Source organism: Cetorhinus maximus, chromosome 17 (genome assembly GCF_964194155.1).
Source record: "Cetorhinus maximus chromosome 17, sCetMax3.hap1.1, whole genome shotgun sequence".
NCBI classification, from domain to species: Eukaryota; Metazoa; Chordata; class Chondrichthyes; order Lamniformes; family Cetorhinidae; genus Cetorhinus; species Cetorhinus maximus.
In genome coordinates this window covers 92,756,609-92,773,972 of record NC_135895.1, presented here as the reverse complement: position 1 = coordinate 92,773,972, position 17,364 = coordinate 92,756,609, and the positions used below count along the sequence as shown (strand labels likewise).

The following is a 17,364-nucleotide window of genomic DNA, read 5'->3' as shown; positions in this document are numbered from 1 at the left end:
CATGTGCAACACTGTGCATTCCTAGCTGGAAAAACTTGCAAACTAAAATAAATCATTGAATATAACAGAAATACTAAATACATTGAAATTAGATAACATTAAATCTCCCAAACAAGTTCTGAGTTGCATAGTCTCTGTGTCTCACCCACAGCACTCCTGAAATTCAGCTCAACTTTTTGCTTGCTTTCCTTTTCCTCTTTCTCTCTGTACCTCTCCTCTCCAGCTCTGTCTCTCTCTCTCTCTTTTCCAATTCTGCCTTTGTCACACTCTCTCACTTGCCTTTCCCGCTCTGTTTCTCTCTCTTTCTCTCTCCTTTCCCACTTTGTCTCTGTCTGTCTCTCTTCTTTCCTACTCTGTCTCTGTCTGTCTCTCTCTCCTTTCTCCCCTTCTCTCTCTCTATCTCTCTTCTTTCCCACTCTCTCTCTCCTTTTCCACACCATCTCCCTCTTTTTCTCCTTTCGCACTTTGTCTCTGTCTGTCTGTCTGTCTCTCCTTTCCCACTCTGTCTCCCTCTCCTTTCCCACTTTGTCTGTTTGTCTCTCCCACTCTCTCCTTTCCCACGCTGTCTCTCTCCTATTCCCACGCTACCTTTTTCACTCTCTCCTTTCCCAGGGGCCGAGTACCCATCCCAGGCCATTGAACCTGGAAGTGGGTGGGGGCGGGGTGAGGGGAACTGTGGATGACGCTGGGGGGCCAAGGAAGGAGCTGGGCTGGTGGGGACGGGGGTGTGTGGGGGGTGGGTGTGGAGGCGGTGGGGTGGGCTGAGGAAGGAGCTCGGGGAGGGGAGGGGGGGCATGGATGGAGTTGTTTGGGGCCGTGGAAGAAAGGGGTTGCAGAAGGAGCCAGGGGGCTCTGTGGAAGGAGACAGAGGGGCCGTGGATGGAGCCGGAGCAGGGTGGGGGTGCTGCGGATGGAGCTGGGAGGCCTTAGATAGAGCTAGGGGCCCGCTCCATCCCCTCTCCTGCCCTGGGTTTTTCCTACTTCACACCCAATCAGCAGCCAACAGCTTCCCATCCCTGACCTGCACACCTGTTCCTGGGTCTCGAATTTCACTCTCTCCCTGCAGCTTCAGCCTCTGGTCAGTTGCAGCATCAAAGCATGGCAGTGGCTGGCCCAGAGTGCAGCGCATGGGGGTGGTGGAGCCAGAGTGCAGACGATGTAAAACCAAAAATGGTGGCATAAATTGGAAAAACAGACCCAAAAGAATAAATGACATTAAACCAAAACAACGTTAATTGGGATGACTTAAAATGAGGACTTACAGTATGCTCAACAAATGAGCACCCACATCCCTCTGGGTTAGAGAATTCCAAAGACTCACAACCCTTTGAGTGATAAAATATATCCTCACCTCAGTCCTAAATGGGCAACCCCTTATTCCGAGGCTATGATCCTTAGTTATAGACTCCTGAGAAAGGGGAAACATCCTCCTAGCATCCACCCTGTCAAGCCCCTTAAGGATTATATATAGAATTTAGAAGAATGCGATCACCTCTCATTCTTCTAAATTTTAGGGAATATGGGATTCGTCTGCTCAAACCTCTCCTCAATTCCTCTCAACCCAGGAAGCAGTCTTGTTAACCATTGATGCCCCTGTAAGGCAAGTGTATTATTCCTTAAGTAAGGAGACCCAAGCTGTACACAGTGCTCCAGGAGTGGTCTCACCAAATCCACATATAACTGCAGTGAGACATTGGCCCAGATCTTCTGGTGTATGGATGGTCAGAGACCTGGAGTATAAGGGGGTGAGCAAAAATTCAGTTCTAAGGTTGGACTAGCCTTTAAAAGTCTTCAGGCTATTTATCAGTCAGAGCAGCCTGCATCATTAATCTCCGTGGCCAGTCCGGGTTCAGAGTTGGTGCCGAGCTCCGTTGAAAAAATACAAAGTTTTAAAAAGTCAAAGATGAAAATTGCCTTTTAATTGCCCGAACGTACTCCAAAAATGCCATAGATGGCCCAAATCTTTGATTAGAAAATTTGCCGCAACCTCAATCCCTTTGAGGTTGGGTCTGTGATCATTACCTGCCAAAACCTAACAAGCACGGGAAGAAGCATTGAGAAAACAGTGACTGTGGTGCCATCTTTAAAAGTGAAGCAGCATTTAACGCTGAAGTGAAACAAATGAAGACTTCACTGGAGACAGACCTGACCAACAGTGAAACCAAAATGAAGGACAAGGACAAGGCTTTGCTCCAGGCAAAGAAAGAAAAGTCAGAAATAAGATCAGAAAATGTAAATCTGAAGCTGAAAATCAAGGAATTAGAAAAAGAAAAAGCACTGGATGCCTCAAACTTTACTGAGAACCATTGAGTTGTAAGATGAAATGGCTGAAATGAAAATCAATAACCTAGAATGTCAAGAAAAATTTGAACAGTTGCACGAGAAAGTAGAAGTTCTCAAAAAGGAGCACAAAGAGTCTCAGAAGCAATTAGCAAAAGTAAAATTACAGAATGTGAGCTTGAATGAATTGCTGATGGATCAGGACAGTTGGTTGAATGTGGAATTAACAGCCAAAACTGATGAAATTCTTGAACTTCAATCCAATCTGAAGAACATGGATGATAAAGTATGAAAGAGCACATCCAAATTTTACAATTAGATATGGAAAATTCTAAGAAACACATTGAGGATCTAATGAGTGAATTGAAAGAGTCTAAGGAGCAGTCAGTGACTATGGAAGGAAGACTCCAAAAGGAACTGAATGCCCAGGTGAAGTTGTTAAGCTTGTGTAAGGATCCCACAGATAACCCTGAAACAAAGACAACTGAACTTCTCAGAATAGTGGCTGAGCTGAATGAAAAGATTAATCGGCTTGAAAAAGAACTGGCAAATAAGAGAGTAAACAAATATTTGGCTAAAATTATGAAACAAGTGGAAATGAAGGTTCCATTTTTGAAACATCAACTTCTAGGAAGAACATGGCTGACCTCATGGAAAAAGAAAATCTGAATCCACTCTATGAATGAACAGAGCGAACATTCCCTCCAGAAAGAATGGGGCAAGCCTATGGTGTCGGAACAAAGCAGATGGTTTGTTGATAAGAAAAATTTCAACTCTAAGGAGCACAAAAAGTGAATCAGATGGAGACAACAAAGTGCCAGAAACACAGAATACTACGATTTCAATTCCAAGCCAACAAAGCCTGTCCAAATCAACTGAGCCTACCACTCCTCAATATGTGACCAAAATGAGATCTGGAAGAATTATCAAAGCCTCCTGACCATCTGAATTTATAAAGTTAAAAACTTGGGATGGGGGATTGAGAGGGGAGCCATGGGAGGGGCGGGGCAGAGAAGGGGTAACACGGAAAGAAAGATTGTGCTCTAAATATGTTGTGCAAAGACTTGAGGGGAGGTGTAGTATAACAGTATTCAGCGTTGCAAGGGTTAATGTGGGACTGAAAACCAGTACTGCCCACAGTATGATAAAGGGAGATACGTGACAGTAAACAGGAGACAGAGCTGCATGGACAAACTCGAATAGAAGTCAGCATGAAGTTAGCTCCTAGTATGGGCTATGTGTTACCAATAAACACTACTGTTCAACCTTACAAGCCTCTAAACCTCTTTGTGAGAAGTACTGAACAAACCCTTACAAAAACTTGGAAGATGCACTACAGGATCCATCGGATGTCCCAACACAACTTTCAGCTTCTGACGGGCAATTCCCCTGTTCCCCCAGACCCTCTGAAAAAGTCTCCAATTCTGAGTTAGAGTTGGAAACTTCGGTGGGTTCTGACCCACTTACCTGGATAATTACCTTGGAGATGTTAGACTGAAAAAAGTCATGTCTAAACCCTGGCTAACTGTACAACTGACCCACTGACTACCCTCCGACTCCCCTAACCCTCTGACTCCCTTCCCAAACCCTCAGACCCATCTTCAGCCCTCCGACACCCCTGACTCTCCGACTCGCCCGGACCTTCGACTCCCCTCTGAACCTCCAATGCCCACCCCTTCTGAATGCCCAATCCTCAGGTTCCCCCCACCCCTTTGACTCTGTCAGACCCCAGACACCCCCCAACTCCTCCCCCCCTCGACCCCTCCACTGACCTAACATGACCCAACCTCATGCCCTTACCCAATTGGCACCCTAAACACTCTGCCACCTACCATACTGCCAGCCTATCCACCCTGCTACCTATCACCTACCAGCCTACCACCCTACCCAGCTGACACCCCACCCACTTACCTCACTCACACTCATTAATTAACACACTGAAAACCTATTTATATGCCCAAAGCTTTTCAGTGTGTCACTGAATGAAGACTTAACAGAATATGGAAGCTAGTGCCGTAAAAAGGGGCTGTGGCTTGCTTTCCCTTGATGATCCTGAACTATAAGGAAGGACTCCAAGAACAGATACACTCTGCATTTCTGAAGAGGCCCAGTTCAGAAGTCGGGCCAGAAATATAGAGCTCTGGTTACGGGTAAGAAAATAGGTGGGGAGTGGCAATCTGACTAGTGATTGCCACTCCTCAGATGATTTGGCCCATCTTTACTCTTATACTCCAATTCCTTTGTAACAAAGGCTAACATACCATTTGCTTTTTTAATTGCTTGCTGTCCCTGCATGTTAACTTTCTGTTATTCATGTACAAGGACAATGAGGTTCCTCTGAATACTAGCATTTCCCACTCTTTCACCATTTCAAAAATATTCTTCCCCACATTATGCTCTACCTGCCATGTTCTTAACCATTCACATAACATTTCTATATCTCTTTGCAGTTTCTATGAAGTCCCTCAGAGCTTCCTTTCCCACCTTGCTTTGTATCATCAGCAAACATGGATACATTACATTCGGTCATCTCATCTAAGTCATTGATATAGATTGTAAATAGCTGAGGCCCAAGGACTGATCCTTGCAGTACTCCATTAGTTACAGCTTGCCAACACAAAAATGTTTTTACTTTTATTCCTGCCCTGTGAACCATATTATTTTTTATGACAATCCAGCAGTTTCATGGTCGCCATGACTGATAACTGTTCTATAAAAAATCCCAGATTTATTAATTAACTGAATTTAAAATCTTCAGCTGCCATGGTGGGATTTGAACACATACCTCTAGACCATTAGTAAAAGTTTCTGTACTAATAAATAATCAGTACACTGCCATTCCATGTATCAAAAGTTATGCGTGTTTACAATTCAAATCAGCTCAATAATTTTTTTTGAAAAATCCAGTGAGACTTTTTAGAGAATCATTTTAACCTAACCTACCCATTAGGAAGCTAATGGGATTGGGTGCAATGCTGATTTTATGCCTTGTCCAATATTACTCTACATTAAATTTAAGTGAGGGTAAAATTATCTGGGTAACACCAGTGTTATCACTGATCCCGAAGGTCCAGTTAGTTTTAAATTGCCCTGATTTAACAAGCAAGTTGTCACTGTGATCTATATGCCTTGCAGCAGTTTTACGCAATGGAATGTTGGAGACGGCAGTCAGAGGATGTGAGTGAGGTTGGGGAGGAGGGGAGATACGGGAAATAGGCGGATGGATGAAAACACTTGAGGCATTTTTTGGCCAATTGGAGAGCGAATTACCTGGCATGTTACACTGAGAATTTACAGTCAGTCGCTCAAATATTGGTAATCATGCCAAGAACTGCACAATGACATTGCGTAAATCACTGAAACTTTACTCCAACCTTCTTTGGATCAGATCCAGAGGATTCTTAATGGCAGCAGAGAAGAAGATAAAAGCAGAAAAACGATAGGTTGTGCATAAGTATTGAGAAAGCGCTCTCAGAATATTTTGATAAAGAAGGAAATTCCTTACAAGTTTCCCAAAAAATATTATGTAAAACAAAACAGCTGCACCTCGTCTTAAGATTCTCTTTAAAGTTTTACGGCCTGGCAGCAGAGGGAATAACAGAGGGCTACGGACTGCCTGACTCACACTTCCCACACAGCCCTGCCAACAAATGTCAGGTAATTGTTTACATGAACAGTATGCCTCGTGATGAATTTTATTGTGTTCTGGACCAAGGAAATATTTGGCCCTACGAATGTAGCAAAGTAATTTGCATGATGGTGCAAATAATGGGCATTTGTGCAACAGGTATGTACCTCAAATACATAGTGCCTGCGTGAAAGGAAGAAAGAGAGACTTACATTTCCATAGCACCCTCCATGATTTCAGAACGTCCCAAGACACTTTATGGACAATTAGGTACTTTTTGAAGTGTGGGCATGATAATAGAGGAAACACTATCAGGTGGACAACAGAACACAATGGGACCTACCGCCAGATTCTTCCCCAAAATGCTAATGGTGCCATTTTCTTCTGTCCTACTGATGACAACTAGCAATACCCACTCCATTCTTGGGCTATCACTTACAAATGATGATTGTTGGTCAGGGTTTGCTGTAGGACTCCATTCCTTGCTCCTCAAACCTAGCGGTAAAGGGTGTCTGCAAAACAATCTGCTTGTTTGTGTTGGGCCACAGAAGAGAGATTGAAGGCTGAAAGGTGCTCCAGAATTGACCTCCACTTGACCCTTCATAAAGATGCAACTGTTGGATACCTTTAACTGAGGTTTCATATCTGGAGGGAAGTAAAACATGCAGTTCCATGGTTCAAACTTCTCAAGATTCAACCAAGGAGGAAGAGGAGGAGGAATAGGAGTGGTGACCACTGTAAAAAGGCCAGGATATTGTAACACTAGGCAGTTACTGATCCCTACCTGCTGATGCCCATATATCCCTGCCTGAAGACCCATCTGCAGCCACTTTATCATCACCACTTGGTAATGCCCACACTTCCCTCAGGAGGCAAGAACTGAATTGTGCCAGCTACCAGACAGCTGCAGGCACAGCTCATAAGGGAGACCTTCAGCTGAACTGAAATGCGAACCCATTGCAAAGTACATCCTGCCATATCGAGGTGCCCTTTTGCTTTTCCAGATATATAGTTCTCCTCCTCATCGACCAAGTATTTCCAACTAAAACCGTTAACTTGGTTTAATGGTAACACTCTCGCTTCAGAGCCAGCAGGCTGGGGGTTGAGCTGAACATCAAGTTGATCATACAATCCAGACTGACCCTTTAGTGCAGTACTGAGAAGTAGAGGAGTTGTGAAGAGTGTTGTGGAAATTCCTGCAGAGCAACTGGTAAATTTCAGATGATGTGCCATGCAGTGAGGGAAACATGGCTGAATTAAGCATTCATCACAATATATTACTGCAGGGTATGATTGCTTCCTGTTATTTTGCTTCTATGGAGATGTCTTTGAACTTCATCCAGCACTGAGTAACTAACTGCAAGGCAGTTGCTGAAGGTGACCTCCTTCCACTTGGCCTGGAATATGTCCTTTGTGTGGTTCATGTTCCTTTGGGCCAAAAAAGATGGATCCTCCTTTAATGGGTTACAGGCACTCACATTTCAACTGAAAAATCTTCAAATTTGTGAGGTTAATGCTTTGGGGAACCATCAGCCTCAGATTTAATATTTGGCAAAAGTGTTAAAGACAGAAAATGATTTTAATTGTCTTTCCGACAGCTGTAGCAGCTCCAGATTTTGCTGTCTCCCAGAGGTGTACTTGCTGTAGAGGTTGCCAATAGTACCGGATGCCCAGCGTAAAAATTTAGTGAAGGTGGGTAAACTAGGTAGGGAGGAAAATGAAACCCCACGTATAATTATATAAATACTCCATAACTGATTTTCTTCTGGTTAGTAGTTGTGAAATGAATGCCAGCATCAATGTCAAATGTGTTTCCCAGGTTTTACATTTTCACTCATCTACCACCATAAACATTCAGTATCTCCACCATTGATGCACAGTGGCAGCAATGTGTACCATCTACAAAATGCACTGCATCAAACCACCAAAGCTACTTCGACAGCACCTTCCAAGCCCACGACTTCTACCACTAGGAAGGACAAGGGTAACAGATGCACGGAAACACCACTATTTGCAAGTCCCCCTCCAAGCCACATACCATCCTGACTTGGAAATATATTGCCGTTCCTTCACTGTCACTGGGTCAAAACCCTGGAACTCCCTTCCTAACAGCACATTGTATGTACCTACACACATGCACTGCTGCGGTTTAAGAAGGTGGCTCACCACCACTTTGTCAATTAGGGATGACCAATAAATGCTGGCCTAGGCAGCGATGCCCACATCCCCTGAAAGAATAAATAAAAGAAAACTCATAGGAAGGGACTTCAGTCTGGTTTCTGCCCTGGCCAACGTTATGACATTCTCTGTCATTCTGACTGTGGTGTATTGTCTCTCCTCAGCCTCCTCAACCTCTCTGTACTGTTTGCTAAGGTCAACCATATCATCCTCTAGCACTTCCTTTTGCTCTTTGGCTCTGTGGGACTGGTCAAGTGCACCTTCACTCCTACCTGTCCAATCACAATAAATGCATCTCCAGTAATGGCTTCTCTACCCAATTTCACACACTCTGGAGGCTCTCCAAGGATTTATCCTTAACCCCACCCACTCCTTCATTATCTACATGCTATCTGTCAGCAACTTCATTGGTAGGCAGCATGGCCAATTTCTGTATGGATGCTAATGATAACCTGCTCAGCCTCTTCACCACTTACTGTTTGTGTGTTCTCAGACTGCCTATCTATTGTGTTTATGGTGAGGACTGAAACAACAACATCAAGCTTCCTGATGTTCAGTTGGAAAAATTTCCATTCACAGGCTTCTCCATCCATATTGCTTCAGCTGCCTGTTACCCACTTCTTGCAATTTTACATGCACTTCAGTGGAAGGGATGTACAATGGGCGGTGGTCAGAATTATACCCAGGCAGTCTCATAACACAGAGGCAGGAGGAAGAGGTGAGCAGGAAGAGCGTAAAAAAAAAGTAAGGTTACATTTACAAAAAGAAAATTATCAGCCAAATCTAGCTAGAAAGATAATGGCATTTTAATTGCTAAACTAGCTAGCCAGCAAATTCAGGGAATTAAATATGCTGAGAGTTGTGAATCTCCAAAACTTCCTGTTGATTTACACTGCTGCACCACTTTGTATGCATAAACAACATGTCACACTTAGCCTTGTTATTTTCCAGAACTTGCTGGATTTATGTGATAATTGTACATTAAACTTGTTGCAGAACGTTAAATCTGGCAACTAACAGTGTCCATTTAACAACATGATGAATGCCAATTAACCTCTCTGGCTCAGAAAGTCAACATTTTAAACTGTGGTGTTTCATTCCTGCATGTCGTCAATCTGCATTTTTTTTCTATAGTCAATCTCTCTTTCCCTCTTAATTTTTCTTAATGTACCTGATTTGATTCTAATTCATCTTCCTTCTTCATTGTTCTCCTGTCTTTCTCAATCCCCAAGTCTAATTGATTAAGCAGATAGACTGCTGGTCCCACCATTCACTGAGGTCTCAGATGCTCCATCGCCCTCATCATGTTGTCATCACCTTAAACTATCAGCGAGTTAACATTTTTCAAGTTGAAGGGCACAGGAAAATATCAAACTGTGGGATGCCCCAATCCAGCAAGATTTGGCTCATTGGTTACTGTTAGAGAACTATTAGAGTACTGCGTACAGCTGCAGGTTTCCCATTATATAAAGGAGGTTAATGCAATGGGGAGTGTACAGCATAGATTCTCCAGTTGTGAGAGTATAATATAATTTTGGGACTATTTCTACTGGAGCAGAGAAGGCTAAGAGGAGATTTAGTAGAGACTCTAAAAATCATGAAAGTTTTTGTTAAGAGTGAATGTGGAAAGACTATTTCCACTTAGTAGTAACAAGAGGTTATAAATATTATGGGAATGAGAAGAGCTAGGAGAAATTTCTTTACACAGAAGAATGTTGAAGCATGGAATGCTTTACCACAGAGTGAATCAGGCAGACAGCATAGTGTCTTTTAAGGGAAAGTTGGATAAATATTTGAATCAGATGATGATACAGGCATAAAGTATGGAGGACTGTGTTGTTAACGATTGCCCTAGCATTGAGCAGGCACAGATGTAGTGGCCCGGTAGCCGCCTTCTGAGCTGCAAACATTCATCTTTCTCAGAAATAATTGCTAAATTACACATTTAATAAATTAAAAACACATCTATTGCAATGAACCCAGTTTTTAAATGGAATGTGGAAATACAAAATAGAAGGTTCTCAAAATAATGAAGGGTTTTGACAGAGTAAATAGGGAGAAATGGTTCCATTAGCAGGCAGATCAGTAACCAAAGGACACAGATTTAAGGTAATTATCGAAAGAACCCAGGAGGTGATGAGTTATTTTTCAATGTAAACGCAGCAAGTTGCTATGATCTGGAATGCATTGTCTGGAAGAGTGGTGGAAGCACATTCAATAGTAACTTTCAAAAGGGAATTGGATAAATATTTGAAAAGTAGAGAATTGTAGGTCTATAGTGAAAGAGGAGGGGAGTGGACTAATTGGATTGCTCTTTCAAAGAGCTGACACAGGTACAATGTACAATAGGCCTTCTGTTATGTTGTAAGATTTTATGTTAAGAGAAAAAAAAACTTTAATGGTAGTCTTCATCTGACAGGAAATGAAAGGGAGGAGAGTCCCTTAGGGAAAGATCATAACCCAAAATATTTTCAAAGAAAAGTGAATTATCATGCATTTCCAGCATCTTCCGTTTTTTTCCTGCACCTGTAATTTTTGTTTATTCTATCTAATTTGTAAAAGAAAATCATGAAGGTCAGAAACTCACTTAAAAAAAGGATAGCTTGTAGAAGTAGTAGGGGAATTTAAACCAGTGCAGCAGGGATGATTAAGGGGGGAGGATCTGGCATATTGTGGGGCAGAATACAGAGCTTGATTCTAGATTTGGTTATGCTGCATTTGACCTGGGGACACAATGCTGGCAAAGGATGTAAAACATGGTAATGTGGGAGATAGTGTACCATTCACAGCATGATTACCTCGACACATTAAGAAATAAAATCAAAAATGTAAATCAAGGGAAGTACCTCCCTCTTCAACAGATTACAATTGTGACAATACTTCAAAAATACTTAATTGGCTATAAAGCTGTGAAAGACCATATCATTTTGTTTCTTGATACTTTTCAAAGTGTACCTCTTCCATCCCTGATTTTCCACAGAACTATTTTTTAATTACTATTTTATGGGCAGGCTCCTCCATTTATTTGCCTCAATGGATATGTGGAATGGTTACAGGCAGGGTAACATATTGCCTCTATGGACTGAAGAGTTAGTAGCAACATAAAGATTGATTAGGTTGCGTCTACTGGGTTTTTCTCTACAATACTCTACTCATTAGAAAATTCCCAGTGATTCAAAAGCAAAACATAGGCGATAACGTTGCTATAAATCCTCATGGTTAACAACTTTCTGGCAGCCTGAACAAGCAATTATGAGGATGTATATTAATGGTGTAAGGAAGAACCTGACTTTTAGTATGTATGTATCTAACAAGCAACCTATAGCTCTTTATCACAAAGCTGAATCTTTACTGAGGAAAATGGACAAGTTATTCCATTACATTTAAATGCGTGAAAGCAATTATAAATTTATAATTCCTAATTAGATGAATTTAAGAGCCAGCAATGTTTCCAATATAAGAAAACCTCTGCCTTCAATACATGGAATATATATTTATTTAGTCCCCAAAGAGCAACCTTGGTCCGAAAGCTAACAATTAGCAAGACTAGTGGCATATAAAATTGTGCATCATTGGACTACTTTGGCTTTCTAACAGAGTTAACAGAAGTGGTAACTGCCAGTTCCCCATTAGAGCACAACCAGGGCAACACTGCTAAATTACCCCTTCCCTCCCATCCATTGGTGTTTGCAACATTAGTGAAATATAATTTATTTTAAAGTCAGTATGGTGGATGAAAACAGGGATAGTCAAAACTAAGGCTTTCCATTCGCTATTAAATATGTTGGTAATTTTCACAGGGTGCATCCAAATTGATACATTTGGAATAAATGTATGTTTTGTTCAATTTACACATTTTCAAATACTTCTGAAACAAATTTATCCAAGAACGTAGAGTGCCGCCACTTTAGTGTAAGGTTGGCTATTTTAAAAATCAGGCAGCGGATGTTTAGCTATTGCTTGAACACACTAATGCATCCCAAGAGAGCCTCTCTGCTAATCTCTTTTGGTGTTTGAACGCATTACCCAGACCTGGGATGTCAGGGCATGAAGGGCAGCAAGTCAAAGCCACAGAGGCACCTGCAATTCTGCTAAATCCTTACAGGAAAAGCAATGGGATCATCAAGTAAAACAGGTGCTCAGACTCAATCACTTTTATATAATATGAAACTTTCCCATTGTTATACCAGGTATAGTTGCTGTAAATTTGGGATGCAGGACTAATTTAAAATGTCGAGGTTTTGTTAAACACCTTATCAACTATTTAGATAATCTATTGATGGCACCATGGAAGCTTTCCACAAAAATTGTGTCATTAGATTTTATTTTGAAAACATTCTGACCAAGGTACAACATGGTTAGATTAACCATCACCTCTCCTGTTTGGGTAAGAAAGTACAGACATCATTTCTGCACCCAAAAAAATCTACACAATCAAAATCTGTAAAATGCATTGTAGCATCTAAACTTATGCATCATTTCAAGGCGTTGAAGTGTTTCAATTCTTCCAACAATCAAATAGCCCCAGTAGTTTTGTTTTTTCACCTTCTGTTAAGCTTTGTTTCAAATCAAGTCTTTTGGTCTGACAAAAGTTTCAGATCAATGACACTAGTTTCCAAGGTGTTCTTATGAAAGCTTTGATCATTTATGTTAGCATCAATATTCCATGATCTGCAACCAGTGATTTCTGGTAAAGTTTAACCAAAGAAAATGGAAAATGATTAAGACAAAATAATCAAATGGGATGAGTAGCTCTTTCATTCAGTGGCTCTGTGGAAAGTTTACTGCATGGGAGTGTGTGGAGCTACCTGAATCAGGAATGTTCTAGTTTGATTCCTGAGGCAGGATTTTTTGGATGGCAGGGTTTCCTGCCATGCCACCTGAAGAGTCAGCAGGTATGCCAGCTGCTTCACAGCCAGGCTGGAGGAGGGACTTCCACCCCTCACTCAGTGGAAGTCCCACCTCAGAGAGCTGCCAGCCATCTGATTGGCCGACAGCTCTGTAGTGCTTTTGAGAGCAGTGGCCACCCCTGGGACTACAAGCAGTCCCACCACTAAGTGCTGGATCCCACAGGACCAGGTAGGCGCAGGGTGTCGTGACATGGGTGGGAGGGGATGGCCAGAGGATAAGGGAAGGGGTGGGAATTGTGATGAAAAAGCCAGGTGGGGTGGGAGCACCCAACATCAGCGGCAGACCTTTAGGGAGGGGAGGGGGGTGCAGGAGGTGGGCACTCCATCTGGAAAGGGGGCCAGTGATGGAGATGCCCCCCACCTTTGTCCTGACCAATAACTGGCCACTTAAGGGCCTCAATTGGGCGAGGGCATGCCTCAACTGCACCCCCCCATTGGGAGCGGAAGGAGAGGGTGACAGGAAGGCCGTCTGGGAAAATTTTACAGCCCCCCCACTGCCTGCAAACCCGCCAGCAGGGAATCGTAAAATTCTGCCCTTGATCTGAGCACTGAGCTGGTCATAACTAGGGTAGTGTTGGCAATTACACAACGGTCTTTGGTATTCCTGACATTTGGTACAGAGGAGGAGAAAGTCTAACTCAGTGAAGATTCCCAAGCCTCATGGAAACATGACTGTAATCCATTGGCTGTGAAGCACTGTGGTACAACCAGAGGACATGAAAGGTGCCATAGAAATGCAAGTTCTTCCCTTTGAAATAGAACAGAAACAGATGAGGCTTGGCTATGACGACTTTCAACAGTAAAATACTCTATTGGCGTTCAGATGAATGGCCACTGGGGAAAGGCACTGGGAGGACTCAGTGAGTAGCCTCCTTCATTGGAGATTTTAAAGGGATAAACAAAAAGTGAAACAAGTTCCAAAGTTCTTTTTCCAGAAAATGCTTAAAGGATTGCAAAATATGTTTTGAATTCAGCCTTATTTATAAGAACTTAAAGATTTTACAAGCATAGCTGGTGGGGTGGTTGGAAGAAAATGTTGAAAAAAATGCCATGCTTTAGGTGCCAGTAATAGTTCTTCAGTCTAGGTATCAACTCATATCACAATAAGGCAATGTCCACAACCCCAAACAGGAACAAGCATTCTTTCATAATGAGTGCAATATTATACATTTCAAAAGTTTTTCAATTTAAGAGGTCCCATCTGTCTTATAAAAGTGTTTTTCCAGCATACAGAATTTCATTACCATGTGGTAGGTAAGAATTTAGGGCAAACAAACTATAAAATTTATTGTTCAAAAAGAAAAGGGCTCTTTTGTAAAGTGGATTAAAAAATTGGTTGCATGTTACGCAGGAATTTTGTGCCTTTGTTAATTATTTGAATGCTTGTTTATATTACTGAACTCTAACTGCAGCTGCATTTCTCTTACCACAACAAAAAATGGGATAGAAATTTGATGGTGCCATGGCTGTTTTTAGGCACTAAACAGGCACTTAAATTCAATATGAAGGGCAAGAATTGACCGCTCATTATGAGCTGGAAATGCACCCCCCCGCCCACCTCAATTCTTTATAAGCAAGAAAATAGGTGGCCAGGGTTGATCCTGAACACCGAGAACAGGTTTGGGGCCTGAGACCTACTTGAGGCCCTGTGTAAGATTGCATTGCTCTGAATGAGGTTGACATGAAAGGAACCCCACTGCAGGTGTCCACCAGGAAACAACAGATTTAAAATACAAAGATTTCTACCTGATTATGTTTTCTCATAAGCAAAGACCCATAAGCAGATTGGGTTCTGTATTGCTAATTCATAACCAAAAAGGGACATTTTTCCCCCACTCTAAATTGTGAAATATAGTATGTTTACTTATTCCAAAAATACACTCATAACAAAATGGAAGACCAACTGGAATCCGGATTTTGAATGACAAATGCTTGAGTGTTACCCAGAGGGCAAACTTGACCTGCATTAACTGGGGCATCTAGGAGAAAGTGATGTAAACCATTCAGGGGCATCTCCTGTGAAAATACTAAAGAATGGTTTTAGCGAGCTGACCAAGTGATGTAGCAGAAGAAAATACCTGGATTTCTCTGTGAGGATGTGCACATGGGTGATCCAACTTGATTTGTCCTCAGAACTTCCCATCCTATCAGGCTTAGCCAAGACTTGTTTAACATAGATGAGGGTACAAAGATGGAACTGCTTTGCTAATCCATCAAAACCCAGTAAGTTTTGCAAAATAGTACCACATTTTAAAATATTTGTCACCTGATACAAATTACATGAGCACATTTTTATTTTTATAAAAGATTAAACATGCAGACATTAATGGCTTTCCTCTTCTAGCCTGGCCTTTTTTGAGGAATCATTCTTCTCAATGAAATAATCTGCCAATTCGCGAAGTGCTTTGTAACGGTGGGAGATTGAATTCTTTGTGGCTTTGGGCATTTCTGCATATCTGGAGAGATTCAATGAAAGACACAGATCATCATGATGTTATCGGCAAAACAAATCAGGTAAAATATCCATCCTCAAAATTGAAAAAAATGCTGGCGTTCCAGCAACTTGAAAAATGTTTCAGCACTTACGTCTGATCGAAGCCATCTGGCTGGAAACAAGGATCCCAACCAAAGTTTCTGGGTCCCCGAGGATCGACTATTTTGCCCTACGTGATGGAAAAGATGGAGTCATACAAGTTAAAAAAAAAATCACTCATTTCAATCCATGTACTCCCCTCCCATTGACAAATCTCCAGTGCACTTCATTGCCACCCGCAAACTTGCGTCCATCACCATGGTTATGACTTTTCTTTATTCTTTCATGGGCGTCACTGGCTAGGCCAGCATTTATTGCCCATCCCTAGTTGCCCTTGAGAAGGTGGTGGTGAGCTGCCTTCTTGAACCACTGCAGCCCATGTGGTGTAGGTACACCCACAGTGCTGTTGGGGGGGAAATTCCAGGATTTTGACCCAATGACAATGAAAGAACGGTGATATAGCTCCAAGCCAGCACTGTATGTGACTTGGAGGAGAACTAGTAGGTGGTGGTGTTCACACGCATCTGCTGTCCTTGTCCTTCTAAGTGGTAGAGGTTGGAGGTTTGGAAGGTGCAGTTGAAGGAGCCTTGGTGAGTTGCTGCAGTGCATCTCGTAGATGGTACACACTGCTGCCACTGTGCGTCGGTGGTGCAGGGAGTGAATGTTGAAGGTGGTAGATGGGGTGCCCATCAAGAGGGCTGCTTTGTTCTGTATGGTGTTGAGCTTCTTGAGTGTAGTTGGAGCTGCACCCATCCAGGCACCAAGAGCATTGCCACTATCTCATCAATTTATTCCTTTCTTCTCTGTAGAGATGACACCTTCTAAACTTGGATTTGTAAATCTGCTCCCAAGCTGGGCTGGGCAGTCCTGCCATCAGAATCCATATTTTGTTAAGTGAAAGGTCAAAAACAATAAATTACTCTGCAATTTTAAAATCCCCACCCGCTCCCTCCCTCTCGCCTGAAGCCAGTAATTCAAGATAGGATTTAGGTCTGTATGTGGCAGTAGCACCTCACCTATTAATTAGTTGTAAATATAGTTGGACCCATCTGCAGCCATGACCCACAAATGTACACTTCCAGCTGGTATCATTTGATAGTGATCAGAAGCGAGAAAACTTTCCACTGTCACCCCGCCCCTCCCTAGACAAGGAATGCCAAGGCTATTTATTGTATATCCTGATTCCCAACCACAGCTTAGAATAGTCATCAGTCAACTCAGCCTGTGGGTGTTTTTGAATACCACTCCACAAATTGCATTTACCTATAAAGATCCCGACTGCTTTCACTCTTTCCTTTTCAGACAGTTTCACAAACAGAGGGATTAGCACAAGAAATTGACCAGGTAGGCAGAGCAGGCAGGGCCTCAAATTATTCAACAAAAACTGGCTGCCACATTGGAGACACTGTCAGGTCTTTTATGAATGGGTGAACTAAAGCACTGAATGGTTGTCATCCAGACTTACCTTGAGATACCCACAAAAGCTAATGTGGCCTATCATTCTCAAGTTCAATAAGCTGCAGCTCTTGAGCAGTGCAAGATGTGACCACAGACCTTCATTATAACTCAGCAACAGGAATAGGCCATTCAGCCCCTTGAGCCTTCAATTAATTCATGGCAGATTTGTACCCCTAATCCATTTACCAACATCGGTTCCATTGCTTAATGTCCTTGCTTAACAAACATCTAACAATCTCAGTTTTGAAATTTTCAATTTATAAAGACTCAACAGCTTTTTGGGGGAGAGAGAGAGTTCCAGATGACAGATAGAATGCTGACCATGGCACCTTGGAACTGGAGGCTGTTCAGAGGAGGGGGAAAGAGGAGAGGGGGAA

General features: G+C 42.3%; 1 protein-coding gene across 1 annotated transcript in view; it reads right to left on the bottom strand.

Annotated features, from left to right (window-relative positions):
- Window positions 1–15,254: 15,254 nt before the first annotated feature.
- itpa (inosine triphosphatase (nucleoside triphosphate pyrophosphatase)) overlaps window positions 15,255–17,364 on the bottom strand; it is a 40,754-nt gene continuing 38,644 nt past the window's right edge. Inside the window, exons 7-8 of the mRNA XM_078561582.1 lie at window positions 15,583–15,659; window positions 15,255–15,452 (exon numbers count right to left, since the gene is read on the bottom strand). Coding sequence (XP_078417708.1) covers window positions 15,320–15,452; window positions 15,583–15,659 — 210 coding nt within the window. The 3' untranslated portion in view covers window positions 15,255–15,319. The remainder of the gene's footprint in view (window positions 15,453–15,582; window positions 15,660–17,364) is intronic.